The following is a 13,476-nucleotide window of genomic DNA, read 5'->3' on the forward strand; positions in this document are numbered from 1 at the left end:
CACAACCTCAGAGTGAGGGGATGCTCCTTTAAAACTGAGATGAGGAGGAATTTCTTCAGCCAGAGGGTGGTGAATCTGTGGAGCTCATTGCCACAGAGGGCTGTGGAAGCCAGGTCATTGAATGTCTTTAAGACAAGATAGACAGGTTTTTGATCAATAACGGGATCAAAGGTTACAGGGAGAAGGCAGGAGCATGCGGATGAGAGTCACATCAGCTATGATTGAATGGTGGAGTAGACTCGATAGGCCAAATGGCCTAATTCTGCTCCTATATCTTCTGATCTGATCTCAGAAGAATGTGCAGATAGAATAGTTGAAGAGGGGGCTCATGTAAATTGCAAAAAAAACAATAACAGTTAGGTTGAAAACCTGTTTTTGTGCTTTAGACACTATGTCATTCTAAACTCAAAGATACAACTACAACGTGCAGAACATTTTTCATTGATCTGATTTGATTTATTATTATCACATGTATTAACATAGTGAAAAGTATTGTTTGTGTGCCCTATACAGACAAAGCATACAGTTCATAGAAAAGGAAACAAGACAGTGCAGAATGTAGTGTTACAGTCATAGCTAGGGTGTAGAAAAAGATCAACTTAATGCAAGGTAAGTCCATTCAAAAGTCTGACAGCAGCAGGAAAGAAGCTGTTCTTGAGTACGTGACCTCAGACTTTTGTATCTTTTTCTCAATGGAATAAGATGGAAGGGAGAATGTCCGGGCTGCATGGGGTCCTTAATTATGCCGAGGCACCGGGAAGTGTAGACAGAGTCAATGGATGGGAGGCTGGTTTACGTAATGGATTGGGTTACATTGACGACCCTTTGTAGTCTTGGGCAGAGCAGGAGTCATACCAAGCTGTGATACAACCAGAAAGAACGCTTTCTATGGTGCATCTGTAAATGTTGGTGAGAGTCGTAGCTAACATGCCAAATTTCCTTAGTCTTCTGAGAAAGTAGAGGCGTTGGCGGGCTTTCTTAATAATAGTGTCAGCATGGGGGGGGATCAGGACAGTTTGTTGGTGATCTGGACACCTAAAAACTTGAAGCTCTCTACTTCTACTTCATCCCCGTTGATGTAGACAGGGGCATATTCTTCACTACGCTTCCTGAAGTTGATGACAATCTCTTGCATTTTGTTGACTTTGAGGGAGGGATTATTGTTGCTGCACCAGTTCACCAGATTCTCTACCTCATTCCTGTACTCTGTCTCGTCATTGTTTGAGATCCAAACCACGGCAGCAGTGTCATCAGCAAATCTGAAAATCAAATTGGAGGGGAATTTGACCACAGTCATAGGTGCATAAGGAGTATAGTAGGAGGCTGAGAACACAGCCTTGTGGGGCATCAGTGTTGAGGGTGATTGTGTTGTTGCCTGTCCTTGCTGATTGTGGTCTGTGAGTTAGGAAATTCAGGATCCAAATTAGCTATGCTGGGGAAACTGATCCATTCTCTTGATCCCTGTACAAACAGGTGCCGTCTGTCAAACAGGACATTAAACCAAGCCCCATCTGGCCATTTAGATAGATGGAAATGATTCCATGGCACTATTTTGAAGAAAAGCATAAAAGGTCTCCTTAATATTCCAGTCAACGTTTATTCTTCCAGCAGCATCATTCAAAAAAGCAAATTATTTAATATGGTTATTGTCTCTGTGCATGTTATTGTACCTTGCTTTCTACAAATTGGCAGATCCATTTCTTACAGTGTAACCAGTATTATTTCCCACCATCATCATGAAGATGACCTTTATCCTAAAAAATAACTTTTAATTCACCAACTAGAAACCTGAATTGAATTTTTAAACCAGACATTTAAAAAAATGCAGAGATTAAAGTGACATGAATGCACAGCCTGAGATGGCTAACCCAATTTGCATTACTGCACATTCCACATGCCAATTCACTGGGGTGGAGTCAGTATGTCTGCAGAATTCATCAGTGTCATGTGAAGGACTCACATCTCCTCTCTCATGAGCAAAGCATCTATGGCAATCATCTGAGGTATTCAACTGTTTGAGGGAGGGGGAGGGGCGGGGCGGGGAGGGGAGGGGAGGGGAGGGGAGGGGGGGAGGGGAGGGAGGGGGGTAGGGGAGTGCATGAAGACTAATCACTTGGATAATAAGACCCTCGCTAAGTTAGCTTCCAGACATGAGCTAATCAAGTAATCTTTGGGATTTATGGTCAATGTCCTTTTTTGAATTGCCCTGACAGTTGGAGAAGTAAGGAATACAAAGTCAATCCTTTTGCTGTTTAAACAAGTTTTCTCAGCAAAACTGAACAAGCAACTTAGGGAGAACACCTAAGTGGAGTGCCTTTTGCTTCTTTTTTCTTCAACCCACCTGTAAGCTTCAAGACCATTTGCTGACTGATCATCCAGAGACACCCTGCTGCAGACAGAATTCTTAAAAGAATTCAACCAGCACTATTGTCTCCCGAGGAACAACCATTCAATTGTCTACATTTTGACTTGGTTGCATCAAAACCATCAAACTCAGCTGAAGTCAGCTGAGTCACCAAACTACAGAGTGTACACTCTCTTACTGTTTTTACAACTTCTAATGTGGCCAACCTTTCCTTTCCCAATTTGTAGTCTGTATATGTATGTCTTCTTTTATTCTTCAATAGAATGCAAGTGTCGCAGGCAAGGCCAGCATTTATTGCCCACTGTTAATTGTTCTTGAACTGAGTGGCTTGCCAGGCAGTTAAACCCTGTCACATGTAGGCCAGACCAAGAATGGGTGTTTTTCTCCCAAAAGGACGTCAGTGAATCAGATGGGGTATAACAACAATTGATTATAATTGTCATGGTCACCATTACTGAGTCTAGCTTTCAATTCCAGATTTTATTAAGTGAATTTAAGTTGCAGCAGCTGCCATGGTGGGATTTGACCTCATATCTCAGAGTATGTTATGTGTGAAAGTCAGTGCATACTTCATTACTTAACTTAGATCAGTCTAAATATAATAAAACTAACCTCTTTCTTTGTTGAACTCAAGTAAATCTGCCCTTTTGATTCTTTTATGATCACAGCACATAATCAGCTAAGTACTCACTGAATTGGCAAGTGTATACTTTGCAAACAAAAAAGCCTACTGTGGTCAAATGAGAAGAGGGCAAAGAAGGGAGCCATTCAACTGCTCCTCACCTGGTCACAACATTTCTATTTCTCACCTCCCAAATTAATCTCTCTGAGTCCACTATGCTACAAGGTCATAGTATAGGATGGTTCAGTGCACTAAATCTTCGTAGGCTGAATCAAGGCAAACCTTCATTTACCTTCCACAAAGTGTACCTCTAGGTACTGCAGTATGCGATTCCTCCCCAGCTGACTTGGCTGTGACTCAATTGTGAAAGGCCAAACACGAACATGGTTTGAGAGATGGCCTTGAAAACAGACTCTTTGCAATGAGCTCAGACTACTGTAACATTGCACCAGTCTACTTTATTTGTACAGACTGCTTAACTTTAGGAACTTTGCTGCAGCAATAAGCCCCAGGCATAATTGTACATTAACTTAATGCAGTGAGCAGTGAACCCAGTGTGTTTTTTTAACCAAGCTGGAAGCTGAATTCAGGAATCTAACAGTTTAGCCACTGAATACAGTGAAACCAGCCAAGATTTACTCTATGTGTGGTGCATCTGTGACAGCTGCTCCACTCGATTTCACCAAGCAGAACTGATGGTCCGACCTACAGCATGCCTGTCCAGTTGAGCAGTTTTTTATTCTAAGCTGCTCACTGTTTAATTGCCATCAGAGCTAGCAACTGAATGGTAACTAATGCATAGTCTTAATGAGTGAATTAAGTAATAACTAACAGGAAACCGTGCATTAGATGCAGGGATTTGTTCAGAGGACAACATTTATTCAGGCAAGAAGTGAGACTTGAAAAGTAGCAGAGTGCATTAAAATCTATAAGCACGCACCTTATTCAACATTGTCATTAAGCAATGTATATTTTTTGATTAGATGGTTTACTTCTATTTTTATTTACTTATTCAGATTTCAGGCAGAATGTTTGTGAAAGAAAGGCTTGCATTTATATAGCACCTTTCATCACCTCAATACCCAAAATGCTTTACAGCCAATTAAGTATATTATTAAATACTTAGAATAATAAAAGGCAAATATATCATAACCACTTGGGGTTTAGGGGACTGGGTGTTCACCTCAATTTAGCTCATGAATTTGAACGTTTACAAACTTGTACTTTGTTTACATTGAGTTACATCTGGTTTACAGCACAGAAACAGGTCATTCAACACAAATGGTCTGTGTTGTGCTTGTTTGACAAGTAGACCAGTAATCCAGAGTTGGGACTGATGATCCAGAGGCATGATTTTAAGTCTTGCTACAGCAGCTGGGAGAATTTAATTTCAGCTAATTAGATAAATCTGGAGTAAAAAGCGAATTTCAGTAACAGTGATCAGGAAACAATGGGATTGTCATAAAAAGAGGAAAGAAAGAGGGGTGATAGTATTGATTATGGTATCAATAATGGTGACTATGACACTACCAGATTGATCTAAGAACCTTTCTGGTTCTTTTCTTTACTTTCATGAGATGTGGACATAAATGGCATGGCCAAGATTGGTTGTCCTTTCCTAATTGCCCTTGAAATGAGCAGCTGGCTAGGCCATTGCAGAGGGCAGATAAGAGTCAATCTTGAGTCACATCACAGAACAGTGCAGAAGGAGGCCATTCAACCCATCAAGTTTGCATCAACTCTCCAACAGAGCCTCCCACCTAGCCCTATCCCCATAACCCCAAATAATTACCCCTCTAATCCCCCTAATCTATACATCTTGGAACAATTTAGCATAGCCAATCCACCTAACCTGCGTATCTTTGGACCGTGGAGGAACCCAGAGGAAAATGATTCAGACATGGGGAAAACACGCAAATTCCACTCAGGCAGTCACCAAGACCAGAACTGAACCTGGGTCTCCGGCACTGCGGGACAGCTGTGCTAACAATCGTGCCGCACATGTAGGATGACAGATTTCCTTTCTTAAAGGACTTTAGTGACTCAGATGGCTTTTTAAAATAATCAATTATAGCTTTCATGGTCACCATTACCAAAACGAGCTTTATATTCCAGATTTATTACTTAGACTGAAATCCCATTGGCTGCCGTGGTGCGATATGAGCCCATAATCTCAAGCGTAGTGGTCCCCATTAATGTCTTTTAGGGAAGGAAATCCTCCATCCTTACCTGGTCTGGCCTACATGTCACTCCTGATCCACAGCAATTAGGGATAGGTAACAAATGCTGGCCTTCCCATGACACTTGCATCCCAAAAGCTTGTTGCAGTTTGCCAATCTGAAAATGACCCAGTCATCCTGAGATTGTGGTTCCTGTTAGCTAACCAACCCTCTATTGATGCTGAAAGATCATCCCTATGCAATGAGCAGATCCTTAGCAGAAACTTTCATGTGGTTTGCTCAAAAAAAAGTACAAAAATAAACACAGCAACTGCAGCTAGTCAGTTTAACCTAAGAGATGGGAAAATATTGAAAAATGATAACCTGGGACAAAATTAACAGCCATTGGTCGGGTGGTTAACAGGGAGGCAAAGTAACTTGGGGTACAAGATGATGTAGACGGAATGGTCAAATGGGTAGATGAGTGGCAGATAGAATATAATGCTGAAAAATGTGAGGTAATACAATTTGGAAGGAATCATTTGATAAAGAAGTATTCAATGAATGGTAGGACGTTAGGAAGTTCTCTGGAACAAAGAGGTCATGGCATGTTTGTTCACAGATCTCTGAAGGTGGTAGGGCATGTTAGTAGGGTGGTGAAATAGGAATATGGGACACTTTCCTTTATCAATTGAGGCATAGCTTACAAAAGCAGGGAAATCATGTTCGAGTTGTATAGAACTTTGGTAAGGCCACAGCTAGGGTACTGTGTGTAGCTCTGGTTGCCATATTATAGGAAGGATGTGATCGCACTGGAGGGGGTGCAGAGGAGATTCATAAGGATGCTGCTTGATAGAACAGTTAAGTTATAAAGAGTGGTTGGATAGGCTTGGTTGTTTTGTTGGAGCAGAGAAGACTGAAGGGTGACCTGATCAAGATGCACAAGATTATGAGGGATAGGGACAGTGTGAATAAGGAGCAGCTATTCCCTTAGATGTAGGGTCAATCATGAGGGGACACAGGTTTGGAGGGCTGTGTTAGGAAGAACTTTTTTTTACCCAAAGTGTGGTGACGGTCTGGAATGCACTGCCTGGGAGGGTGGTAGAGGCAGGTTGCCTCACATCCTTTAAAAACTATCTGGATGAACACTTGGCACCTTCAGGACTATGGGCCAAGTGCTAACAGATGGGATTAGGTGGGAGTTCAGGTGTTTTTAATGTGTCAGTGCAGACTTGATGGGTCGAGGGGCCTCTTCTGCACTATATGATTCTATTACATGTTAAAAGCAAATTGTGTTTAGTTAATTTCATTGAGATTTGTATTGAGACAACAGATATAGTTGATGCAGATAATATAGTTGATATGGTGTACAGGGACATGTGCATTATCGAAAAAGCCCACATCTGATGTTGATCCTTAATTGCCTTGAATGGAACATTTAGGGGCAATTAAGAGTCAACTGTATTGCTGTGGATTTGAAGTCACATTTAGAATAAACTGGTAAGGACAGTAGATTTTCTTTCCTAAAAGAAACTAGTTAACCAGATGAGTCTTTATAACAATCAATTGTAGTTTCATGGTTGCCAACACAGATTAGCTTTGCATTGCAAATATACTAATTGATTTTAGACCCCAATGGCTGCCAAGGTGGGATCTGAATGCATGTCACTAAAGCAGTAGCCTCTGTTGTAATAGGTGGGTACAGTTGCCATACGCCAGATAACATATGCCACCATCATCCCATTTTTAAGTGCTATGTGGTTATGCCAGCAAAGCTGATACCCATAGAATAAAAGCTGAAGTGGCAACTTAGATATGAAGTTGCTGAGTGACAGGAAATAGAGAGTAGCGGCGAACAGTTCTTTCCTAGACTTGAGGATGACACAGTTAGATTTCGCTGGGGTCAGTACGAGGACTGCTGATTTTCTTAAACATATCAATGACCTATCTTGGTTCGATGACACCACACAACCTCAAACAGACCATTGTCCTCAGCAAACTACCCAGCCTTCAGGAGAACAGTGACCACGACACCACACAACCTCTGCAAGACATGTCAAATCATCGACACAAGTGCCATCATCTCACGTGAAAACACCATCCACCAGGTACATGGTACACACTCTTGCAACTCAGCCAATGTTGTCTACTTGATATGCTGCAGGAAAGGATGAACTGAGGCATGTTACATTAGGGAGACCATGCAGACGTTATAACAACAGATGAATAAACACTGCTCGACAATCACCAGGCAAGAGTGTCCTCTTCCTGTTAGGGAACACTTCAGCAGTCATGGACATTCAGCCTCTGATCTTCGGGTAAGCGTTCTCCAATGCGACCTTCACGACACATGATAACGCAGAGTCACTGAGCAGAAACTGAAAGCCAAGTTCCACACACATGAGAATGGCCTCAACCAGGATCTTGGGTTCATGACTTGACCCCCATGACTTGCCTGGTCTTGCAAAATCTCACTAACTGTCCTGGCTGGAGATAATACACATCTCTTTAACCTATGCTTAACCCTCTCTCCATTCAAACTGTCTGTACCTTTAAGACTTGATTATCTGTAAAGACTCATGTTCTAACCATTATTTTGTAAATTAAGTTTATGTCTTTATATGCCCCGTTTGTGAACAAAACTCCCACTTACCTGATGAAGGTGCAGTGCTCTAAAAGCTTGTGGTTTGTGCTACCAAATAAACCTGTTGGACTTTAACCTGGCATTGTGAGACTTCTTATCATCTTTGGTGTACAGGGCAAAATGTGCACATGACATCTAACTTGGTACTATTGTAAGGATATTGATAGACTCAAGAGGACATCAACAGCTGGTAGAATGGGTAGACATGTGGCAGATGAAATTAATGGAGAAAATTGTAAAGGTGTATTTTGGTAAGGAGAATGAGGAAAGGTAATAGAAGGGAAAGAACACAACTCTCAAGGAATTATACCCTGGGGTATGATAGCATAAATCATCGAAGACAGGTTAAAAAAGTGGTTGAAAAGTGTATGGATTTCTGGGCTTTTTAAATTATTGAATAGAGCAGATAAAAAGGAGGTATTAATAAAGTATTACAAACCCCTAGTTGGGCCTCAGCTGGAGTATTTGTCCAATTCTGGGCACTATGCTTTACGAAGGATGTGAGGATATTGGAAAGGATACAGAAAAGATTAATGACAATGCTTCCAGGGCTAAGGGACTTCAATGACATGGTTAGATTGAGGAAACTCAGGCTGTTCCCCTTAGAGATAAGATGTTTGAGAGGAGATGAAATGGAAATACAAATCATGAAGTGTATAGAGTGGAGATGGAGTGAAATAGTTCTGATTCAGAGTAGGGAACCAAAGCGTTAAGGTGATTGGCAAAAAAACCAATGGCAATGTGAAGAAAAATCTTTTTATGCAGCGTGTGTTTAGGAATGCAGTATCTTCAGTACGTGACAGAGGCAAATTGAATCCACGCTTGCAAAAGGGGATTGGATAAGCACTTAGGAAAAAAACTGTAGAGCTGTGGGGAAAAGATGTGGGAATGGGACTAGCAGAGTTGCTCTTGTAGGGAGCAGGCACAGATACAACAGGCTGAACAGCCTCCTTGTATGATTCTATATTCCTTGGAGTTTAGAAGGATGAAAGATCATCTAATTGAATTTATGAAATCCTTGAGGGACTTGACAGTGTAGATACGGAGGAAGATATTCCCCCAGATGGGAAATCTAGGACTAGGGGTTGTTTGTTGAAGACTGAGATGAGGAGAAATCTCTTAGCTCATAAGGTTAAGGACATTTGGAATTCATCACTCCAGAGAGTTCTGGTTGCTCAGTTATTGAATAAATGATAAGTGTAACAAGGGAATTGAGGGATAAGGGGATTCTGTGAAAAGGTGGATTAAGGCAGAAGATCAACTGTGAACTTGTAGAACGACAGAGCAGACTTGACACACCAAATACCTTGTTTCAGCTCTTTCTTCTGTTTTTATGTGCGACTCAGATTCTTATCTTTTGCTTTTTTCTAACTCTTTATTTCTTGGTTTCTCTATTTCTCTTCCGTCCTTTACACTCTTCAGTCTCTGTTCCTCCACTTTCCTCCAACTCAAGCTTCCGCATTTTTTCATTCCCTTGCCCTCTTTTATTTTGTTCTCTACTTTTCTCTGAATCTTTTTCTTTTCAGTTTTCTCACTTTCCTTTATTCCCTTGCACTATTTTCCTTCTCTTCTCCCAAACTTTTCTTTTAAGTTTTCACATTTTTCCTTTGCACTGTTATGTTCTCATCCTCAAGTTCCTTTCCCCTACTGTCTCTTCCACATGAAGTGGAGATGCCAGCGTTGGACTGGGGTAAACACAGTGAAGAAGTCTCACAACACCAGGTTAAAGTCCAACAGGTTTATGTGGTAGTAAACACCACTAGCTTTTAGGACTTGCCCCTTCATCAGGTGAGTGGGGAGTTCTGATCACAAACAGAGTACTTTGTGTGTCATATATATGCTTTGTTTGTGATCAGAACTGGTCTTCCGGTAAACGTTCTCCAAGACTGCCTTCACGACATACGACAGCGCAGAGTCGCTGAGCAGAAACCGATAGCCAAGTTCCGCACACGAGGTCAGCCTCAACTGGGATCTTGGGTTCATGTCATAAGAACATAAGAAATAGGAGCAGGAGTAGGCCATCCAGCCCTTCGAGCCTGCCCCACCATTCAATAAGATCATGGCTGATCTGTCGCTGCTCAGTTCCACTTTCACACTATCTGTAACCCCCATGACTTGCCTGGGCTTGCAGCATCTCACATAATGTCCTGTCTGCAGACAATACACACCTCTTTAACCTATGCTTAATACTAGCTCCACTCACACCTTTAAGATCTGATTAGCTGGAAAGACTCGCATTCTAATCAGTATTCTGTAAACTGTGTGTGCCTTTATATGCTCTGTTTGTGATCAGAGCTCCCCACTCACCTGACGAAGGAACAGCGTTCCGAAAGCTAGTGGCATTTACTACCAAATAAACCTGTTGGACTTTAACCTGGTGTTGTGAGACTGTCTTCCACATGAATCCAGGTGTATGGTGAAGGAGGCGGGGCAGTTACCTGGTACCGCGCCTGCGCACTCGTACAGTCGCCTGGGGGGCGGCGGGCGCCGCGCTCCCACCCCCCCCCTTATGCAAAGCATCTCCGAGCTCCCATTGGTTCAGCCGGTGAGGTAGGCGGCGCCCGGGTGGCACCGCGCCTGCGCAGCGCCCGCCCCGGTCGGCTCGCGCAGCGGCGGTTGGCGAGCCGAACTTCAAACAGGTCGGAGGGGGCGCTCGAGGATGGTCGACGCGTGCGCGAGAGGCACCGGGCTGAGCGAGGAGGTAGCCCGAAGACTGGAGCCAGTCAGATCGCGCAGGAGCGCGGCCAGAGTGGAGGTGTGCCCTTTGCTGGCCGGGCAGTAACAGTTAGCTTAGGGGAGGCAAGAGAGCGAGTCAAAAAAAGACATACGCATATATACATAAGCACACACACACAGCGATGGCTGATCCCTTACGCCGGACTCTTTTCGCCAAACTTCGGGGCAAGAGGTCCAAGAAGTCGGCGGGCGGCGGGACGAGGAGCCAGGAAGGTAAAGCGAAGCCTCCCGAGGAGCGGTGGCGGCAGCAACAAGAGGCTGGGCCCGGGCTAGTGGTTGGCGGTGCGAAAGTTTTAGTAGGGTCGGGGAGCAACGGAGGAGAGGAGGAGGAGGAGGACGAGGAGGAGGAGGCGAGGAGCTCCGGCGGCGGCGGCGGCGGCGGCGGCATCGCCAGCGGGCTGGGAGCGCAGAGCCCGCTGCCAGCGGACAAGCCCGCCACCGAAGCCCTGGAGGTGTCAGGGGGGAGATGGGGGGGAGCCGGCTGCCCGCTGGAGGCGGACGGCATCGGCGCCCTGAGCGGCTCGGAGCTGCTGGACGTGCCGGGCTCCCCTCTCCCCGCTCGCCTGCGTGTGTCCCCCGGCTCTGGGCAGCAGCAGCAGCCCAGCCACAGGCAGTCCGTGCACTCCCTGGACAGCCAGGAGGAGGAGGAGGAGGATTACTATGATAACCAGTGTTTGCAGGGCTACTACCAGCCCCACATCCGAGGCTTGAGGTGCCCTAAGCTGCCCACTGCCCAGCAGTCCCCCTTGCAGGCTGCCCTCTCCCCGAACTGTGACTGCAGCAGGCACAGGAAGCACAGCCTCGACAGTGCCCAGGAGAAAGAGAGGCTCAGGAGCCAGTTGCAAGAAGCCTATTACCTGCTCATACACGCCATGCATGACATGCCAATGGGTAACCCTGCCAGCAGCAGGTTGGCTGGTGTGAGCTGCCATTCACAGGATAGTGTTTGCACTCAGTCATCGGCTAGGGTGGTAGACAGCGACGCTTGGTCCTCTGATGAGATTAGCCTACAGCAACAGGTATCCGACACAGAATCTCTGCCAGGTAAACACACTGGGTCCCCCAGGAAAGAATTTGCCAGCAAAAGCACTGCAGACCTAGTTAGCGTGTCAGGCAGACCGTCCTTGCAGCGGTCAGTGAGCGATGGAGTTATTAATTATGCTAACGTATCTTGTTTTAATGACTCGGAATTGAAAGATGAACAGTCAGACAGTGGGTGTTATCATGTTTCCAGGGGTCTTCAGAATGAAGGCCAGGCTTCATGGGATGCTGGGAGCTCAAATCCTGGTCATTTGCCCTTGGTTAACACTTCAGAGCGCATTAAGGATATCATTCAGCCGTCTGAAGGTAGCATGATATTTAAGGACTCTAGCTGTGAGGTGAATAAGTTGAGAGATTCCACTGACATGGTATGTGGATCATGTGACAAACAAGATGATAGCCAGGGATGCTCTTTAAAACCACCTGCAGTGACAGTCAACAAAATGCAAGAATGGATGCACAGAGGACGCATGCTGTCCTTGGGGATGAAAGAGCGTATTAGTGGGTCTGTCAGAGTCAGTATGCCATCTGGTTCATTGCCAGGTCAGGCAACCAGCAAAGAAATAGAAGTACAGAAGACCAGTTTCCCTGCTGCTATAAGAGTACAAGGAAACAAAACAGCACCGTCCTCTACCAGCCAGAGAGTCTTGCTGACAGGTAGGAAGTTGCTATGGCAACTGGAACACTACTTCATCGGGCCTTTTGCACGGATCTGTCGTCCACTGTGAAGTGTCCAGCTGGTGTCTTACACTCCAGAATAGGCTGTCTGCAAATGGGATTCTACCTCTTATCTGTTTGACTGGTGACTAACTCTGGTGGAGGCTCGCTCTTTCTTTCCTAAAGATAGTTGAATTGGAATTTTAGCGGTGGTGATAGGCTGCCACTAACACTGGGTTATGATGCATGACATGACTAACTTTATACACCAATGCAGTACATGGTGGATTTTTATTACTGTCTCATAATCAAGTAGGTATTGAAAATGCTTGTGAAATCAGTTGGCAATTCATATTGTAAGTACTGTATGGCGTTAGTTTTGTACTTGTTGCATACTTATTACTGGTTTGTAAACATTTCTAATTATTTATTCATGGCAACATTCATGTAAAATACAAAAAAGTTATGGAACTGGAAGTAATGCTTGCTTCCCCCACAACGTCCCCTGCCATTTGCAAGTTTCTGTTTGCATTCTAGCAAGTGTTGTACTTGGTACTATCTATTGCTGCGATCTATCAGATGAAACTTGGGAAGTTCTTGTGTGTATATTATCTCTTTTTCTTGCAACGCGCATTGGATTTGCATATACAGAATTGTTGTAGGTGACTATCTGGTAGCAGAAAATATTTTGAAGAAAATGAGTGTTGGTTTGAATAGTGCAGTGATTTAATTGAACTACAAACTTACTGCAGAATAAATCAAAGTAATTGTTGAAATGTATTTTAGTAGTACCAGGCAGTGTCTAGTTTCACAGTTGAAGCTTTATAGCATATTTTAGAAACGCATATTCCTTAAGCTATTAGTTTTTTAAAGCAATTTATTTATAACAAAACACTTATTATTTCATTTATCTTCCAGTGGCACAAACTCCTTAGTATTTTGTTGATTTCGTGTATGCCTTGCATCATTTTAGCATATTGGAAAATGTTTCTTTTTTGTATCAATTACTTGTTTACAAATCTATCTACAATGCTGAAAAAATGGCAGTTGAACATGTTGAAAAGATTTAATTTGGCTTAACATTTATTAAAAAAACTTATCCTGACCATGTGCATTCTGCTGAAACAAAATGCCAGCTCAAATGGTAGAAGGAATCCATCGCACTCTACCATCAATGTCTGTAGGAAAGTAAGATTTCAAATGTATTTTGAAAGCAATCTTCTCCCTGTCATTGAACAAGGTTCACTTTTGC

General features: G+C 43.7%; 1 protein-coding gene across 1 annotated transcript in view; it reads left to right on the forward strand.

Moving 5' to 3' along the window:
* The first annotated feature begins 10,445 nt into the window (after nucleotides 1–10,445).
* The window catches only part of syde2 (synapse defective 1, Rho GTPase, homolog 2 (C. elegans)), a 134,297-nt gene continuing 131,266 nt past the window's right edge, over nucleotides 10,446–13,476 (forward strand). The window contains exon 1 of the mRNA XM_080195095.1: nucleotides 10,446–12,224. Coding sequence (XP_080051221.1) covers nucleotides 10,649–12,224 — 1,576 coding nt within the window. The 5' untranslated portion in view covers nucleotides 10,446–10,648. The remainder of the gene's footprint in view (nucleotides 12,225–13,476) is intronic.

Source organism: Carcharhinus amblyrhynchos, chromosome 9 (assembly GCF_965287045.1).
Source record: "Carcharhinus amblyrhynchos chromosome 9, sCarAmb.v2.hapA, whole genome shotgun sequence".
NCBI classification, from domain to species: domain Eukaryota; kingdom Metazoa; phylum Chordata; class Chondrichthyes; order Carcharhiniformes; family Carcharhinidae; genus Carcharhinus; species Carcharhinus amblyrhynchos.